This window comes from Uloborus diversus, chromosome 1, assembly GCF_026930045.1.
Source record: "Uloborus diversus isolate 005 chromosome 1, Udiv.v.3.1, whole genome shotgun sequence".
NCBI lineage: Eukaryota > Metazoa > Arthropoda > Arachnida > Araneae > Uloboridae > Uloborus > Uloborus diversus.
In genome coordinates, this window is record NC_072731.1 from 133416962 (window position 1) to 133435342 (window position 18381).

Here is an 18381-nt window from a genome sequence, read left to right on the forward strand (position 1 = left end):
TTATATATATTTTTTAAAAGTTTAATTCGTTACTTTATGATTCTTTGAATGCGCATTGTATTTATACTCCTTTTTTATCTGGTGGTATGTGACATGTGACACTAGTAACTTGAATCCTTGACATGAGATGGCGCTCATTTTGAGGAGAAGGAAAAACGAAAGCCCTTTAATTTTGGATGTTGAGGAGATGTTGAGTTGAAGGGCGAAAGGGACGAGAGGACGAAGAGGAAGATCAGTGATCTTTGATGTGGGAGAAGAAAGCAGTGAGCACTAGAAGAAAGTGAGACAGATAGTAAATATTGCTTTTGCGAAATTTCATGTCTTTCTCTTGTTCGGAATTTCACTTCTCATTTCATGAAACATTCCCAATTAATTTATCATCGTCAAAATACGAAAATATAAAAACTCGTTTCTGGCTATTTAATTCTCTTTAATTTTTCTTCTGTAACACTTAGAATTCTGAAGTGTTACAATCTTGAGTTCAGCCTACATTTGTGTAAATTTGAATCCTAATATCTGTCGTTACTTACTAGTAAGATAGTATTTTAACAAACAAATTTACAGGTCCCAAAATCTAGTTCATGAACTGTTTGAATAACATTTGATTGTTTTTTACAAGTTGTATATTAGATTTTAAAGTAAAATAATCATTTAAAATGCAATTTGTCTCCTTTTGTACTCTTTAGTTAAATGATAAATAAAAAAAATTGAAAGTTTTTGAAGCAGAATATATAATTTGACAGTGATAATTCCAGGTGACACTTCAAGGGAAGAAACAATGAACAGGTTTAAGTACAAAAAAAAGGGTATTTAAAAACTAAACCTTTCCCTCATTTATAATATGGGATATATTCTAGAATCTTCACATGAGAAACATATAATATTTATATATATTTTTTTCACTAATTACATTGGTACCGGAAAGGTGCTTTGAGAAATAAAGTGTCATTTGAACTAGCAATGTTTATTGTTTTTTTCCTGTATGACACTGGTTTCTTAACCTTGAGGATGTACTGCCCCACCAAGGCAAAAAAAGTTTGTCTGAAGACTATAAATTTAAAAGTAGGGTGCTGGAGAAATTTGTCTGTCTGTCCTTTTATCCATCAGAATAACTTTTGTTTTACTGATGTTTAAAAAATTAATTGAATCTTTTGGAAACTGAATTTTATTTTTGCTATTGTCTGCTTAAAACTAGGCTCTTTTGTGCTTCCAGTTTACTTGTCGATCTTTCATTTGTTTATTTTTTTCTTACTTGTTTGGGAATTTTTTTTTATCGGGGACCTTTTTTTTGTTATAAACCACCTCTATTGTTTGTTCCCCTTGTGCTCAATTACACCTTGAAAATAAGTTAAAAGAAAACGCTTTTACTCAAATCATTACTTTACAAAAATTAAGAATATATTTGAAATTTACTAGACATGATGAGCAGTTTGAAAGAATGAATTTAATATCTTTAAACACCTCAACATTTTCCTCAACATTTTTCAAATTTTATTTAAGTCATAACTTTTTGCAATTGTTTTCCCTCTTAAAAAGATGTATTTGAATTTGTTTAGAGTCGAAAGAAATCCTCCTGTTAGCAAGTGAATTGTTTTGTGATACTTATTACTTATGTCTAAAGTTTGGGCAATGCAGGATCTTTTTGTCCTTCAACAGCAAGTTGATTGTCCTTGCTGTTCACTTAAATCATGCTTGATAGAATTTATGCGGGAAAGTTTGAGCATGCTTTATATAATCAGAATTACCGAAGAACTCATACTCCTGAAATTTGATAGAAAGTCATACTATCTATATTGTGAATATCTTCTGTAGTGATGTTACTACTTTAAATTTCATGTTTTTTCTACAGAAAATTTTAGCATACCCTAAATGCTTACCACATAATATTTTCATATTCATTGTTTTTTTTTCTTTTTGTATCATTTTTTTTTACGTTATTATTTTGCTTAGGAATGAGAATTCATGTTTTATTGTTATGGATGAGCAGTTTTGTAGTTGGGAACAAGTATTTGGCAGAGTGTAAATTTTTCTAAAATATATGTTATAGTTGGTGGATTTTTCTTGGCCAGGACAGGAAACCAACTTTCATTAAATTTACATTTTTACTTGCCAAATATTTCGGGGGGACTACACACCTCGCATCTTCCACCAACTACAGCACTGTGTATGAGCATCTATTTATAAAATAAATCAAGCTATCTTTTAATTTTAGTTTGGTAGAAACTGCATGAATTTGTCATTTATAAATTATCTTTTTTTCCTGCATCATGTTTCAACTCGTTTTCCTGTTCATGCCTATTTGACAGCTTTTTAACTGATGTGATGATTGCATGAGATTCCTCTTCTAATCTTCTCAACACTAAAGGATTGGCTATTTACAATGGATGACCTTCCAGAGTGAGTAATGAATCATAAAGAATGAAGACAATGGGATAGGTTTCTTCACTTGATCTGTGAACATTGCACTTTATAAAAATTTCCCATAAATTGCTTGATTTACAAACCCTTTGTTAAAACATATTGATAGTTTTATAAGACTGAAAAGTAATTTTGTTTTGTACTTGGTAGGCTCTTTCTTTGAAATTTAATAATATAGTTTATTATATTATTTACATCAAATTACGGTATAGTTGGAAAAGTGAAGCAGCTTACTCCAAATCGCCAGCCTAGCTGGCACAAGAAAACAACAACATATAACTAATGATACATTATATTAAGTTTTTACTTATTATCGTAACAAATTTCAATATGTAATAACCTAATTTTTATATTATTATTTTTAAGTTCATCATTTCAAAACTAGTTTTCTCTTTTTTTAAACAGAACTGCACTAACAGTAAATTTGATTTCTTTTAAAAGAAGTATCCTTTACATTTTCAAAATGGAGTCGTTTCCAAAATTTTAAAAGTATTTTTTTCTGAAAGAGCATGCTTAAAAACATAGGATCTGACCATTTTTTAAATAATTTGACTAAGTTTAATTTTTAAAAAAATTACTTTAATTGGTGCGCTTTTATTGTTTAACGGCTTCTGCCGATGACATCACAAATGATGAAATGCCATTCACTATTGTCATTCAGAAGAGCACAATATTTAATTTGCATCTTTACTCATATGTACTGGCAACAATATGGTTGATAGCTAGCATAGAGGCAATTTTTAATTTGCTGCTTGATTATCATAACGTGGAAATGCAATGAAAAATGCGGCAAAGGACATCATTTGTGACATCTTAAAGACCACGCCTTGTTTGAAAATCGGACATTTTAAAAAATTAATTCAAAAATAACTGTTGGGGAAAATAAAAGTATTTTCTGGGTCCATATTATTTTTTTTTCTTATTCTATCAATTTCTGTGACTAAAAGTAGCACTTTTGACTGAAGGAAACAACCCCATTCATAAAGAATATTACAGTTGATGAATCATGAAAATCTTCTTGAAAGTAAAACTTTTTCCCTTTCTTAAATACAAACTTTTTCAGTCAAATCTATTTTAACAAAGTCCAAGGGACCAGTATAGTCATTTTACTGTAACAAAATTTGGTTACGCTGATCAGGGGCGGATAGAGGATTTCAGTTTAGGGCATGGGGTCTGTGGGGGGGAGGGGTATGGCCAGGGGCAAGAGTGAACTCAAGTAAAATTTTTTGATAACACTCTGAAATTTTCAAAAACTATCCTCCCCTGTAAAAAATTCAAAACAATTTGTAAAGTTTTTTTAAAATAAATTTTCAGGCTTTAGAATGTGTTCTCAGCACTAAATTTTCGGAAACGGCAACCATAGATTATGTAGTCTCACGTAAGGCAATTTTCTTAAACATGGGTTACATTGAATCTAATACAGTAAACTCCTGATTATCCATGGATTAGGGTGGCATGGTAACCATGGATAAGCAAAACCGCGGATAATCCAAATTATAGTTAAAAAAATTATACCGGTGTATACGATAGCTAAAAAATAGGAATAAAACTCACACATGCATTTAAGTTATAGCTAAAAAGAATAACATTGATTGTAAAAAATATATGTAGAAGCCAAAATCAAACAATAATATAATCATACTTCACCACTGTTGAAGAAAAAAAAATGTGAAAAGGCCCACGGATTATCCAACCGCCGATAGTCGGGAGTTTAGTGTAGATAAAAATCTCGTGTCACAGTGTTAGTTATTGAACTTCTCCGGAACAGCTCGACTGATTTTCATGAAATTTTTTAGGTGTAGGTATGAGAATAGGACATCTAATATATAAAAATCTCCTGCTGCATTTTTAGTTATTGAACTCCTCCGAGACGGCTCTACCGATTTTCATGAAAATTTTAAGGTTATTTGCTAAGTATGAGAATAGGACATAAAGTATATTTCATATTGCTATGTAATCAGGGTGTCCCTATGCAGATTTTTTTTTTTTAGAAATTGTTGTTAAAATCATTGTTGAAAATCATTTGAAAAACTATTGTTGAAAATCATTGTAAAAACCTTGCTTAAATTAATTACGAACATTTTATTTGCAGACAAACCAAAGAGGGCGCTACAGGGTACTCCTGTTTCCATTACTTTGCCATTGATTGGTGGATGCAGGGGTTCCTTGTGGTGAACCTTGTGGTCAAAATGGACGATGTCCTATCAAAAATATAATCAAACTTTGAAACATTGATATTGATTGGTGGATGCATGAGCTGCATCTGTTTAACACAGAAAAGTCAAAAATTGGCAAGGCTCGTAAGCGTAGCAGAAATTCAGTGGGGCCATGATCTAATATATTAAAATCCCATGTCATAGTGTTTGTGTTTGAACTCCTCCCAAATGGCTCAACCGATTTTTATGAAATTTTTGGTAGGTATAAGAATAGGTAGTAAAATAATATAAGAAAAGAAAGAAAAAAACTGGATAGAGACATCGTAATTGAACCCCTGGCATATTCGATGAGACAAAGTGGATTCTTTTTTTTTTAATGCACCTCAGGTGGAACAAACAAATCATTTCTCATTTCGCTAATTCTCAGGCATCTTTTGGCATTGCAGCAACTTTATTGTATGGCGGTAGAACTATTCTTGCAGCGTTTAATATGGTATGGCACTTAATATTCAAAACCAGATGCAGGGTGCGAAAGAAGAAAACAATCGTCCATGACCACAGTACTGAAAGAATGCAAAATCATAACCTGAGATGAATGCACTATAGCACACAAACATTCTCTTGAAGAACACTGAAAGGTGTAAAAAACAGTGACAAACTATTCAGCGGCACTCTGTTATTCCTTTCAGGGTGATTTTAGACAAATACTTCCCTTCTTTCCGTGTTCAACATACCCTGACCAGATCAACCCTTGCTTGAAATCATTGCCACCTATGTCTTAACATAGAAAGGTACTGCTAAGAATAAACGTGTATGTCCAAATGCTACAAGATCAAAAAGTTGCTGTCTGTGAAAATACTGGATGCATAAAATTGCCCACTAATTTCCGCACTATCGTTGATGCTCAAAATGCTCTCATTGATCGCATATTACCCAATGTATGCACACAATGCATAAATTAGGAGGGCAGTTCTCAAAAGGTGGGAGCAAACACAGCACAGACCTCAAATTTGAAGCTTCAACACCAAATAACTTTCGTTTTAATTGACTCAAAAATTTTTGAGTTAAATAATAATACTGTATCGAGACAAGAATTGAAATAAATTATGGAAAACATGCTCTTGGACCCTACAGAAATACCCTTAAAAATATTTTCTTTGCTAATAGGCAGAATTTTGGACTTTCAAAACGTTAACTGAGCAAATGTATCATGAAAAATTCATGATACATTTCGGTTCGCGGTTGGTCACTTAAAAAATGATAAACGTTATTGAAGCCATTGTTTTGAATGGTGAATTCCGAGCCAAAATGTTTTGCTGCAACGAATTCCAATGATTCCCATAAATGTGCCAATTGAATTCAAACCCCTTTATAAAGTTGACTTTTGCAATGAAATTAATAAGTCGCAAAGATAAATGATATGTGTGTTTGTGGCTTAGATTTGGACACACCATGGACATCAGGTGGACACAGGGTTGGTAAAAAAAACGGTTTTTTTTCAAAAAACCAAAAAAATCGTTTTTTTTTTTTTTTTGGTTTAAACCAGGTTTTTTTGGTTTAAACCGTTTTTTTTTTTGTTTAAATACTATTTGCAAGAAAAACAATTAATTTTCGGTAGGTAATTAAGGTTCCATGTAATTAACAGTTATTCAATAGTCACATTATACCTAATATCTTGAATAATTAAAGAGATAAGAACAAAATCTTGTAACTAAATTAAATAATTAAAATAGCTTTCTGCGGGGAAATATTGATTGAAATGTTTGACTTGATTAACATATTAGTATGCATTTATATCTAGACCTTTTATGATACGAAATACTTCAAGAAGTGGTTGTGATGCGGGTTAAGATAAAATATAATGAAGATCCAAGAAAAAAACTTTATAAAACCAACATAATATGAATAATTATCGAATAAAGGTAAAAGTTATATTTTTAAGCATAATGAAGTTTAAACTTTTTTTTTTAAATTTGATTCAAAAAATATTATTTGTGTTCACCTGCAGAACAAATCTTAATTTTTAGGTGCAAACAATTAAGTTGGACTGTTGATTACATTACAAGTCAAAGTTAAAATTCCAGGAAAGTGCAAATAAATGGGCAAAAATGTCACACCCCTGCAACAGGAGTGAGCAATATAATGGATTGCATCTACAATAAAAGATTCAATCCTTAGTAAATCTTAACTAATCATGCAAATTAAGCATAATAATGGAAGTTGACTGAAATCTGCTTTATGGCACAATATGAAATAAAAAATATATTAATTTTTTTTTCGATTAAAGCTTGTAATACATTTTGAAGGAGCAACTTTGCAATTTTAGTATCTGCAACTTAGCTAGGAACTTAGCATAAATGGAATTTTACATTTTTCAATATGTGTGGGGAAATCAATGTAAACCTGTAAAATGGATTTTTTTTTTTTGGCTTAAAAAAAAAAAAACATTAAAAAAAAACCGCATGGTTTTTTAAAAAAACCGCATGGTTTTTCTAAAAAAACCAATTGGTTTAAACCAACGTGGTTTAAACCAAACAACCCTGGGTGGACAATTATGACATGTTCTCGCTTGAGCAAACCATTGAGCTTATTTGTGTTGGCTAAAGAGGGACTAACAAAAAATATCGTTCACTCAATTTCTCCTCGAAATGAATATTGATTTCCTTCCTTTTATTTTATATTAGGATTTAAAACTAGTAGTTGTCATCACGAAACTTTCCTCTATATTTTTCTTTTTTTTCTGATTCCTCCCCATGCTTGACGAGGAAGCAATATTCCCAACAAAAACTAAATTACACACGCAAAAACTTGACGAACATCTCAATGTCTGAATTATTGCAAAAGCAAAGCAAAGAGCGAAAATTGAAAGTTATTTTAAAAGCCTTGCTTGAATTAATTACAAATATTTTATTTGTTAAGAAACATAAGATGGCAACAGTTAAAAATTTTAAATCATTGAGATAATATTTCCGATCATTTCCATACAATTAAAATCACGAGAAATACGCAGACGACAATCTATTACGATTTATCTTTCTTATTGTTGCATTAATAAAGCTATTTTTATTCGCAAAAAAAAAAAACAAAAAACAACCCCTTGGAGCGATTGGTGTCAAAATTGAACCAAAGCCTGTTAACGTATGGATTCACATATATTCCAAATTTCAACCAGAACGTAGCATTACTTCTTGAGATAGGGCACTCACAATGGAAAAAAAGAACGGGCGATTGCGCTACCCCCTTTTTAGCTGTTGACACCAAATTAAAATCAGCTTTTATACCCACTAAGGGCTACTTGCCGATAAATTTTTCGTTCATTCCGTTCATTATTTCTTGAGATACAGCAGTCACAATTGGCGACAAAAAACGTTCTATAGCTCAACCGCCGTTTGAGTTATTGACACCAAAATTGAATCAACACCTGTTCCTGTTACTGCAACATATGGACCAAATTTTGTTTGATTCCGCCAGTTACTTCCTGAGGAATAGCAATCACGCATAACTCAAAAAACGTCCCATTGCTCCACCCCCCTTGGAGGAATTCGCGCCAAAAACCAATGGGCACAAGTTCACATAGGGGCACATATGTGTACCAAATTTCGTTCGATTTCATGCAGTAGTTTTTGCTGTAGAGAGGCCACAAAAAACTGGTCACACACAGACGTGACACACACAGACGTGACACACACACATACACACACACAGACAGACAGACATTTTCCAAAAATAGTCGAAATGGACTCAGCACACCTCAAAACGTTCGAATCCTTCGAAATTCGAAAATTTGCACAAATCCGATACTTTCTTCTATATATTAGATATAGAGGAAAGTAAAAATGTATTACTTTTTTCACACTACGCTTAACTTTTAAGAGATCAAACAATGAATTTGTTCGTTACGTTAATAAAATACATTGTATTGAGAAAATGAAAGGGTGGTGTTCTCTTCTTTGTTTTTATAGTCTATCATCATCTTCTACAGCACTTCATTCCTCTTTCTGTAATAGATCCCATCCTCACTCACTTGCAATACATTTGTTATTTTTTAATTAACAACCAAAATATTTACTAGAAATAATTTATGTGGCAGAACAAGGTTTTCCGGGTCAATTAGTATTATATGTGTTGCAGTGTGCTGCTTGAAAAGAGCATTTTAACTGAACAAAGCATCATATTTTTTCTCTAGTATTATGGAGGTAAAATTTCTGATCTATGTAATGTAATAATTGTATTTGTAACAATTTTTCAATACTTGTCAGTAAAAGGGTGCATTCAAAGCAGGCCAACAAGAGATCACGTCTTAAACTAGAGACCAGCTTGGAGATGGAATAGCATAAGTTTTATGGAGAGAGAGGGTGATGGCATATCGTGCCAGATGTCAGCTGAAAAAAAAATAATGAAATCAATAGTAGCCGAATCATGCTGTCTTAGAGGATGGTTTGCTGTCAAGATTTTTCATGACAGAAAGAGTTTTAAAAAAAAAAAACATAGAATTAGCAAGTTTTTCTTTATTTAAGTTATGGAACTCATTTTTAAGTTATGTAGTTGTCAAATACGGTGAAACCTGATTTAACAGACACTCCCTAATAGCGGATCCCTTTAATTACTTGAAATTTTTAGGAGTTCTGGTCCCTCAATGCCTCAATATAGGTCTTCCCATATAATTCACTCTAAATAATGAATTGTTATTTGAACAAAAAACATTTCTTTTTGAATGATTTGTTAAAATTTATAAGCTTGTATTGCAATGTCTGGCCAAAATTTTTTAAATATTCGGATCATGAACAAATGAATGGTGGAAATCAGGACTAAGTAATTTTGATAACAATATGAGATTGATATCATAAACTGTGACCACAGTTCTTTTATTTTGTTGACATGAACTCTCAAGACAGGATCATGCTCAAATGAAAGCTTGGTCAAACCAAAAAGATTCTGGGGATTATAATTTCTTGATCTATTTCCCAGGTATTTGTGGAACTGTATGCTCTGGCAGGACATTTTCTATGGAATGATTAATGGAGGGACAGATACCAAAAATGTTTCTGAAATTAGAAATTTGCTGAAATGGACTATAATTCTAGTTCTACGGAAAATTACTCACTTTCAAAAGCTTTAAATGGAATGTTTATATTTAGTCAATTTTAATAAACTTCCAATTTTGTAGCGGTGTGTCAGTGACTTTATTGCATGCATATATAATAACATTTAGAAAATTTCTTTATAACGTGTAGAGGATGCAGTTAGAATATTTATTTTTTTTAACTGAATTATTTAATTGATGATTGAACAGCAGAATCGTATTGACTATTATTAAGTCAGTTGAGGAAAAATACTCCCTAAGATAAAATGTAATAAATATTTTTAATGAAAATATTCAAATTAATTATCTTTTTATAGTAATTTGGAATCAACCTACGATAGAATTCCAGTCAAGATGGAACCTGTTAGCCGGGAAGGGATATCTGTGGCACATGGAGCTCAAAAGGGCAAAGTTATTGGTGTTTTTACAAGTGGAGGCGATTCCCAAGGTAAACTTTTTTGTTTTCAGTTCATGATTTTATTTTCCAGGTAATGAGAATAGTCTTTTTTAGAAACAATGTAAAGTAAATGCTTTTCTAATTTAATCATTCGTATATTATACCTAATGAGTTTAAGGGTTGTCAAACATCATGGATCAGTGTATTATCAACAGATGGAAGTACTTTGAAAGTGTTTACACTTTCAAAGTACTTCCACCATAATTGCAAATCAATTTGGTGATAGATTTTTCAAATATAAAAGACAAAAAAGAAAAAGAAACAACACAGAAATAGTGAATTAAGAAATGCATGGTCTTAAACTAATAAAACTGTCAGCAAATTTTTTTGTTGTCTAACATTTTCTAAGTAATTACTCTCAAATAATAATATATTTTTTACTTTGATATTAGTTATATAATAATAAAAGGAATGTATCGCTTGAGCAGGTTGCCTAAAATCAACCTGAAGAAAAAAAAGCTTCGTATAATCAGCCTATAATAGGATGTAAAAAAATAAAGTTTGAATTTAACAAACCATTTGACCAACTAAACTAAAAACGTGAAAAAGTAATTACTTTGAAGGCATAATCAAAATTAATCTGAAATATTATCTAAAATATAATGATTTATTTTTGAAATCTTGATTATAGTATGCTTGATTATAGTATAGTATTGCAGTCTAATCTTGTGCAAATGGCTACCTATTTCACTGTAATCTTGCTTATTTTACATGACCTGAATCGCCAATAGGAACATTCAAGAAACGTAAAGTAAACAACATACAGGCATACAGCGAGGAAGAACAAGCATGCTTCGTAAAATAAACAACATTCAGTCGTCGTATGGTCTCGATCGGTGAATCCTACTGTAAAAATATTGAGGTTCAATGCGTTGGTGTTAAGGGGAAAAAATCACAGATAATCCGCGGCTGCGTATAATCTGCACCTCATAAACTTTGCCTTTTTTAGCAGATAATCGGCGGATTATATGCAGGAAAATACGGTATATATAAGTATTTATATTTTTTACTAGTGGTACCCGCACGGCTTTGCCCGTAATAGAAAAATCAAAAGATCTTTTTATTCGCCTGTATATTTACAAATAATGTATGGTGAATTTTCTCGCCAGTTGGCTTGTACCCATGTTATGGTTCCACATTATGATAATTTTGTATCTTACCAATTGGCTTGTGCCCTTGTTATGGTTCCACGTTATGATAATTTCGTAATTTACTCGTCATCTAATGATAATTTTGTTCTTAAAATTGAAATAGAAAAAGAGCCACATCGAATTTTTGAAAAATCGCTTCAAGGTGCACACCCCCATGCTGCAAACTAACTTTGTGCCAAATTTTGTCCAGGCACTATGCGCTTCACAGAGATCCAGACATCCTCCCAACATCCAGACAGAGAGACTTTCAGCTTTGTTATTAGTAAAAGATAAACTCTGACATTAACTTGGAGCATCACCTAAAAGTTGGGTGTCACCCGGGATGGACCGAAACTCTCAAGAAAAGTTTTTCGACTTAGCAAGAAAGTTTTTGTTTTCTCTCAAGTTACAGCTTTCAAAAATTGAAAGCCCACAATTTGATCCACATAAATTGTTAAACCTTTAAAAGGGAGCAAACTAATCCTTTCCAGTGCTTAAAAAAATGGAATTTTTAAGTAACCTCACTTTCAAAATTGCAACTATTGGAAAATTTGATTTTAAAATTGGATTTCTAAGGTGCTATGCATCTTAGGTTTTTTAATGAAATGCAACACGAGAATTCCATTGAAAAGAATAAATATTTCAATCTCTGTTTCGAGGTTTACCCCCTTCCCATGAGAAGAGGGAAATTGAAAAAATTAAAATTAATTAAAAAAGCCGGAGTTGGACGTTTTAAAATTCAGGAGTCAGAGTCGAGCCATTTTTCTTCCCACTCTGCAGCCCTGGTCTGAAAGCTCTGGGGTGCAAGGCAGATGATCTGTCAAATAATAAGCCAAACCCGGAACCCCCAGTGCTTTAGCTCCTAAGCACTCTTGATACTCATTTTATTGACCCACTGAAGAGATAAAAGGCCAAATCGAAGCGGGCCTGGAATTAAAAGCAGAGCTGCAGTGTGGAAGCACAAGCACTGGACTTCAGTCTCTTGAACTTAAGACATTAAATTTTCTGTATCAAGCTCTTTTGGTTTTTTGTTTTTTTTTTGGAAAGGATTTGCTATAAACCTATGTATTATTAATTATTCTTAATGTTCTTAATATGAACTAGTTTTCTGAAGAATTTCAGGAATAAGAGATGTAATATAGCTATTGGGCAATTTTGTTGAGCATGTTTATGAAATAAGAAAACAAGGCTAAAAATCACAGAATTTCTGTTTTGTGTTCTACATTTGAAAATATTTTCAAAATGTGAATGGAAACTCCAAAAAAAAAAAAAAAAAGAAAACATTATTTAGAAATGTCGTTGTTGTGTGTTCGGGAGTGCGGGGGGGGGGGGGGGAGCCCAAAGTGGAGAATATTGACCATTTGTGAAAAAGTTATGGTATTGCTTTTACAAACTTTGGGCTCCTCAGAACAATTAGCCTTCAATTTTCAGAGCATTTTTTTATTTTTCATTTCAATGTCGAAAGAAAATTTTTACATTGAAAAAATAATAAAACATGTTCATAAAAGCATATTTTTTGGCACAAATTTGACTGAAATTTAAAATGTTTTGAGTTATAAGAAATTTTAAAAATATAAAATCAACATTTCAATTGGCTGTTCAGTAAAGCATTTATGGAGTAACTTTACTTTATGTTAATCTATAGCTATTTCCATTTTATTAAAAATAGATCTTGCTCGTTGCTAGGTATGAATGCTGCTGTCAGAGCAGTTGTAAGAATGGGATTGTATCTTGGCTGCCGAGTGTATTTCATTAAAGAAGGCTACCAAGGTATGGTGGATGGTGGTGATCATATTATAGAAGCTACATGGGCCAGTGTTTCAAGTATTATTCATAAAGTGAGTTTCTGAATAACTTCTTATTGGAAATTTAATCCTGTTAAAGATTCTATTTTGAATGCAGTTTTAAAATAAGTTTCTAACTCTGATACCACAGAAAACTCTTATAACCATCTTGGGACCAGAAGTTTTGTCTTTAATACTAGATTTTGGCTTTATATCTATCACACACACACACACATTTCAGAATTTTATAAAATATTCAGAATGTATCAATATGTTTGCACATTTGGATTTTTTTACTACAAAAGGTATCAAAGCTCATATTATGCAGTTTAAATCAGGGTTGGCCGGATTGGACCCAATTGGGTTGGACCCAATGGGTTTTTTTGAAAAAACCCATTTAAAAAAACCCATTATTTAGCCCACTTTTGGGTTTTTTAAAATTTTCTGAGAACTTTTTTTAAAAAATAATTAATTTAAATACTTTTACAATTTAAACTTTTTTATTTCTTCTTCACAATAGGCAATGGGCATAAAAAATGAATTTTGAACTTTAATAGTATTTCTTAACTCTTAAGGGCATTAAAAAATGCTTCAAAGATTTTAAATAAATATATTTAACTTTTTCCTTCAACTGGTCAATAAGGAACTCAAATTATCTTGACTAAGTCCTGTCACGTCAGATTTTCTCGGTATTTGCAGATTGTACAAAGAATACTACTTTAGCTAAAAGGCTCTCATGTGAATTATTTTCTGCAAACCAACATGTCACAAAACTCGAATAAACAAGGTATATTTTTCAGAAATTAACAGGTTTTACAAATGGTCGGACAGAAAACGAAATAGGATGTACAGTATTTTCATTATCTTACGAAAAAGTTTAATATTTCTTACTAAGTACACAGAAATAGAAAAACAGGCAACATAAAATTCAAAGAAATGTCTTAATTAAGCTGGAATTCAGTAAAAAGGGATTTAAACTACTTGAGGTTCTACAGTAGTTTTGCATAACAAAATGAAATACAGTAAAGTAAAATACAAAAAAAAAAAAAATGTCGCAATAAAAAACGAACAAATAAACAATAGATTTTATCACTCAAGAAGTAACTTTGCCTTAACTGTTGGTAATCATGGAAACTAAAAAAATCTGAAACTTCACCATTCTTGAATTTTGTCGTCTTTTATACCCTTCTTCAGAAAATGCTGAATTTTCCAGCTTTTTTTATCAAGACAATTTTTGTGCTTTGTCCATATACTTATACTACAATATGCTACGAGTACTCCACCTTTTCCCTAAAAAAAGACAAAAAAAACCCCACATTTCTTTTGAAAAACCCAGCTTTAGTTGGGTTTTTTTTTTTGGGGTTTTATTTAAAAAAACCCTGGGTCCATGGGCTTTTTTAAAAAAACCCGGGTTTTTGCCAACCCTGGTTTAAATACTGCTTTCGTTGTAACGGGATTTCAATAAAATCCCATTACAACAAACTTCAAGGGATCGAAAATTATTCGTGGTTACGAGAGTTTCGTTCTAATGGAATTTCAGCAATGAAATGGATATTAAAATAGGACTGAAAATTACTGTGTTAAACGGATGTTTTGTTGTATTGGTATTTGTTATAAGGGAATTTCACTGTATTCACAATTAATTACGCAACATAATCTGATGTAAATGCATTATTCTGCACTGTTGTTAGCCTCCTGGTTTGCATAGCAACTGGATTTCCAAAGACAATTTGATACTTGTTAACAATTTTTCATTTTAATTAGTTGCCACTTTTATGCTGTTTGTGGACACTTTAAACCATGTTCCAAACATAATCTCATTTTACCTCATTTTTCATATCAACATTTGCACCAACTTACATATTTAAAGGAGAAGATCTATAAAAAGAAAAAATAAAACCTTTTTAGTAACAAACCTCTTTCTGAAAAACAAAACTATTCATTTTAAAATCCAAATAATAAAGAATACAAATACAAATACAAAAGTGACGACCAGCAACAGGCTCTGGGCCCAGCTAGACTGGTCCTAGTCAATTTACAATCCCCAGTGAAGATCAATGGCCCTCTTAAAACTGTCTACTCCTTTGCTCATTACCACCTCTTCCGGTAAGCTGTTCCAAGGTTCCACTATCCTGCTAAAATAATAATTTTTCCTAATATCCATGTTAGCCTGAGATTTAAATAGCTTAAAACAATGACCCCTTGTCCTGTTTTCAGTGCTAAACTTTAACCCCATAACACCTTTCGTTTTAATAAATTTAAACAGCTGAATCATGTCCCCTCGGTCTCTTCTTTGCTCAAGACTGTACATTTTTAGCCTTCTAAGCCTGGAATCATAATCTAAGTGGGAAAGTCCACTTATTAGCCTTGTAGCCCGCCTTTGAACCCTTTCCAATACATTAATGTCTTTCTTAAGATAAGGAGACCAAAACTGAACAGCATACTCCAAATGGGGTCTTACCAAACTTCTATATAAGGGCAGAAGAACTTCTTTAGATTTATTTGAAATAGATCTATTGATAAACCCAAGCATCTTATTGGCTTTGTTGCTAGCAATGCTGCACTGTTGGCTAAACTTTAAATTCTGACTTATTAGGACCCCCAGATCAGTAACTTTGTCTGCCTGACTAATGACTGAACCTTGCAAATAATAACTTGTACACTTATTTCCATGCCCTAAATGTAGCACTTGACATTTCCCAACATTAACAGCCATACCCCATTTATCAGCCCACTCCGTAATATGATCTAGATCCTCTTGCAGCTGATTTGCTTGTTCTTCATTTTCTAGTCCCCATAACTTTGACATCATCAGCAAAACAATTCATGTTCCCAGAAATATTTTTGTGAATATCGTTCATAAAGACAATGAACAAAACAGGCCCTAACACTGATCCTTGAGGAACCCCGCTTAAGACCTCACTCCAATTAGAATAATTTCCCCTTACAACTACTCTTTGTTTCCTTCCGGTGAGCCAATTTTTTACCCAAATGAAAGTTTTCCCTCCTATTCCTATATCAGCTAATTTGCTAAGTAGAGCAACATGCGGTACCTTATCGAAAGCTTTTTGAAAATCAATGTAAACAACATCTACAGGCTTCTTATTGTCCAAAGCCATGGTAACTTTGTCATAGAAATGTAATAAATTAGTTGCACAAGATTTACCTTTCCTGAAACCGTACTGAAAACTAGTCAATAGATTATTAGTCTCTAGAAAATTTGCTATCTTAATTTTCATCAATGTTTCAAAAATTTTGCAAACCACCGAAGTTAGACTCACAGGTCTATAATTTCCCGCACTCCCTTTAGACCCTTTCTTGAAGAGCGGTGTAATGTTAGCCAGCTTCCAGTCCTCTGGCACTGTCCCCGAATTATAAGAAGCATTGAAAATGTTTGCGATTACATCTGCTAATTCCTCTGCACATTCAACTAAAATTTTCGGATAAATATCATCTGGCCCCGGAGCCTTAGTCTCTTTAATTTTTTTCAAATGAAGTAAAACGTCATCCCTGGAAAATACAAAGTCCTCAAGCTGTACTATAGCTTGTGTCTTGTTGGTGTCAACTGTTGAGATACAGTTATCGTTAAAAACACTCGAAAAAAAGTTATTAAGAACATTAGCAATATCACTATCGTCCTGAATTAAAATTCCGTGCTCATCAACCAGTGGCCCAATATGACTATTTCGAACTTTCCCCGAATTAGCGTATGCAAAAAACCTCTTGGGATTCCTGTTTATGTTATCTGCCAGTCTTTGCTCCAACTCTCTTTTCTGAATCCGTACCAAATACTTAAATTTACGCCTTGCCTTACAATATTGGAGCCTATCTGCACTGTGACCTGTTTCTCTAAACCTATAAAAAGCAGCTTGCTTGTAATTTAGAGCGTCTTTAGTTTCCCTGGAGAACCACATTGCCCAAATTTTAGTGTTGACACCCTTTCTCCTAAAAGGAACATGATCCCTAACCGTATTTGCTAGATTTTCCTTAAACTCTGCCCACTGAAGATTCACATCGCTATTGTCCAATCCAGAAGAAAAAACTGCTTTCAAACTCTGCCGAAGTGCCACAAAGTCAGTATTTCTGAAATTGGGCACAAACCTAAAATTCTCTACTTTGTGCATATCAAATTTAATCCCAAACCTAAAGAAGTAATGCAAATAAAACAGACTAAAAGCATGCATGCCTATGAAAACATTTTATTTAATTTTTACTAATATGATAAAGAGAGAGGGCCAATTTTTGTGTGTTTATATGTTAGAGGATATATATCTCCGGAATTACTGCGTCTATTTGAAAAATTCCTTCACTATATGAAAGGTGCTTTCTTACTGAGTGACATAGGCTATAATTCGAAAAAAATTCGATAAATAGTTATTTTTTTATTCCAACTTAGGCCCAAATTTCATAAATTCCCGAATATGGGAGTGAAAAATTACTTGCACACATTAATATTATATATCGTTGAAAAGGGTAAAATTTTCCGTGTTCTAAACCATTCGTTTCAATGCTCTAACTTAATTAGGGTGGGAGTAATTTGCGTTTTTAGCTTGAATGTTTTTAGACTTAGCTGAAATTTATGTACTACTTTCTTCAATAAATCTATAAATAAAAAGTGAAGGAATTGTCCCACAGTTTTCTATTTGACACCATTGGCAAAAGCAACATTTTTTACTCCAGATCTCTGTCGACCTATGGTTGAAACTTAGCTTCTATCTTCAAAGGAAAAAAAGTTACAAATTCATACAAAGTTACAAATACATTTTGATTCAGGTTGTCAACCATTTTATTTTTGCGTTTCCACGGTTATGCTTCCAATGTTTCTTTCCTTATTTTGCATTTAATTTCTTAAACTTATTTTATTTCGTGTTTCCATGGTTACGCTTTTAAAATCCATCTTTCGCATTTTAATTTCTTAAAAGTATTTTAATATCTGTCGACATTGCTTGCAAGGCTAATTTTGCAAGGTGTTTTTTTTCTTTTATTTAAGCCTGATTGTTGAATATATGTTACTTGACACAATTTTTATTCTCAAGGTAGACCGGGCAACGCAGCTCTTAATATATAAAGATTTGAAAGCTACTGTTCATGTGATTTTATACTTTTTTGTTTGTTTGGAAAAACATTTATTATTGCTAAAGAAAAAACATTTGCTTCACTCGCAAAAGGGCTGGGTTCCGGTAGCGTGGTCGCTTGGCGCGTTAGACGCTGTGCAGTTCAGTCTAGGATTATTGTTTTAAGGCAACCGTAAATGTAATTCATTGTTTTGGCGATTTGTTTTGAAAGAAAAGAAACTTTTGATTTGTTTTTATCCAAGTGAAATGTACGAAACTTTCTTCTTTTTTTCTGACAA

The 18381-nt window shown here is 32.4% G+C and overlaps 1 protein-coding gene across 2 annotated transcripts in view; it reads left to right on the top strand.

Moving 5' to 3' along the window:
- Nucleotides 1–150: 150 nt before the first annotated feature.
- Nucleotides 151–18381, top strand: part of LOC129232198 (ATP-dependent 6-phosphofructokinase-like) — a 122037-nt gene continuing 103806 nt past the window's right edge. Inside the window, exons 1-4 of one of the 2 annotated variants that reach the window (XM_054866436.1) lie at nt 151–280; nt 2307–2397; nt 9975–10105; nt 12931–13082. In XM_054866436.1, coding sequence (XP_054722411.1) covers nt 2381–2397; nt 9975–10105; nt 12931–13082 — 300 coding nt within the window. In that variant the 5' untranslated portion in view covers nt 151–280; nt 2307–2380. Of the gene's footprint in view, nt 293–2306; nt 2398–9974; nt 10106–12930; nt 13083–18381 lie in introns of both variants that reach the window. The other variant, XM_054866438.1, reaches the window with a different exon arrangement.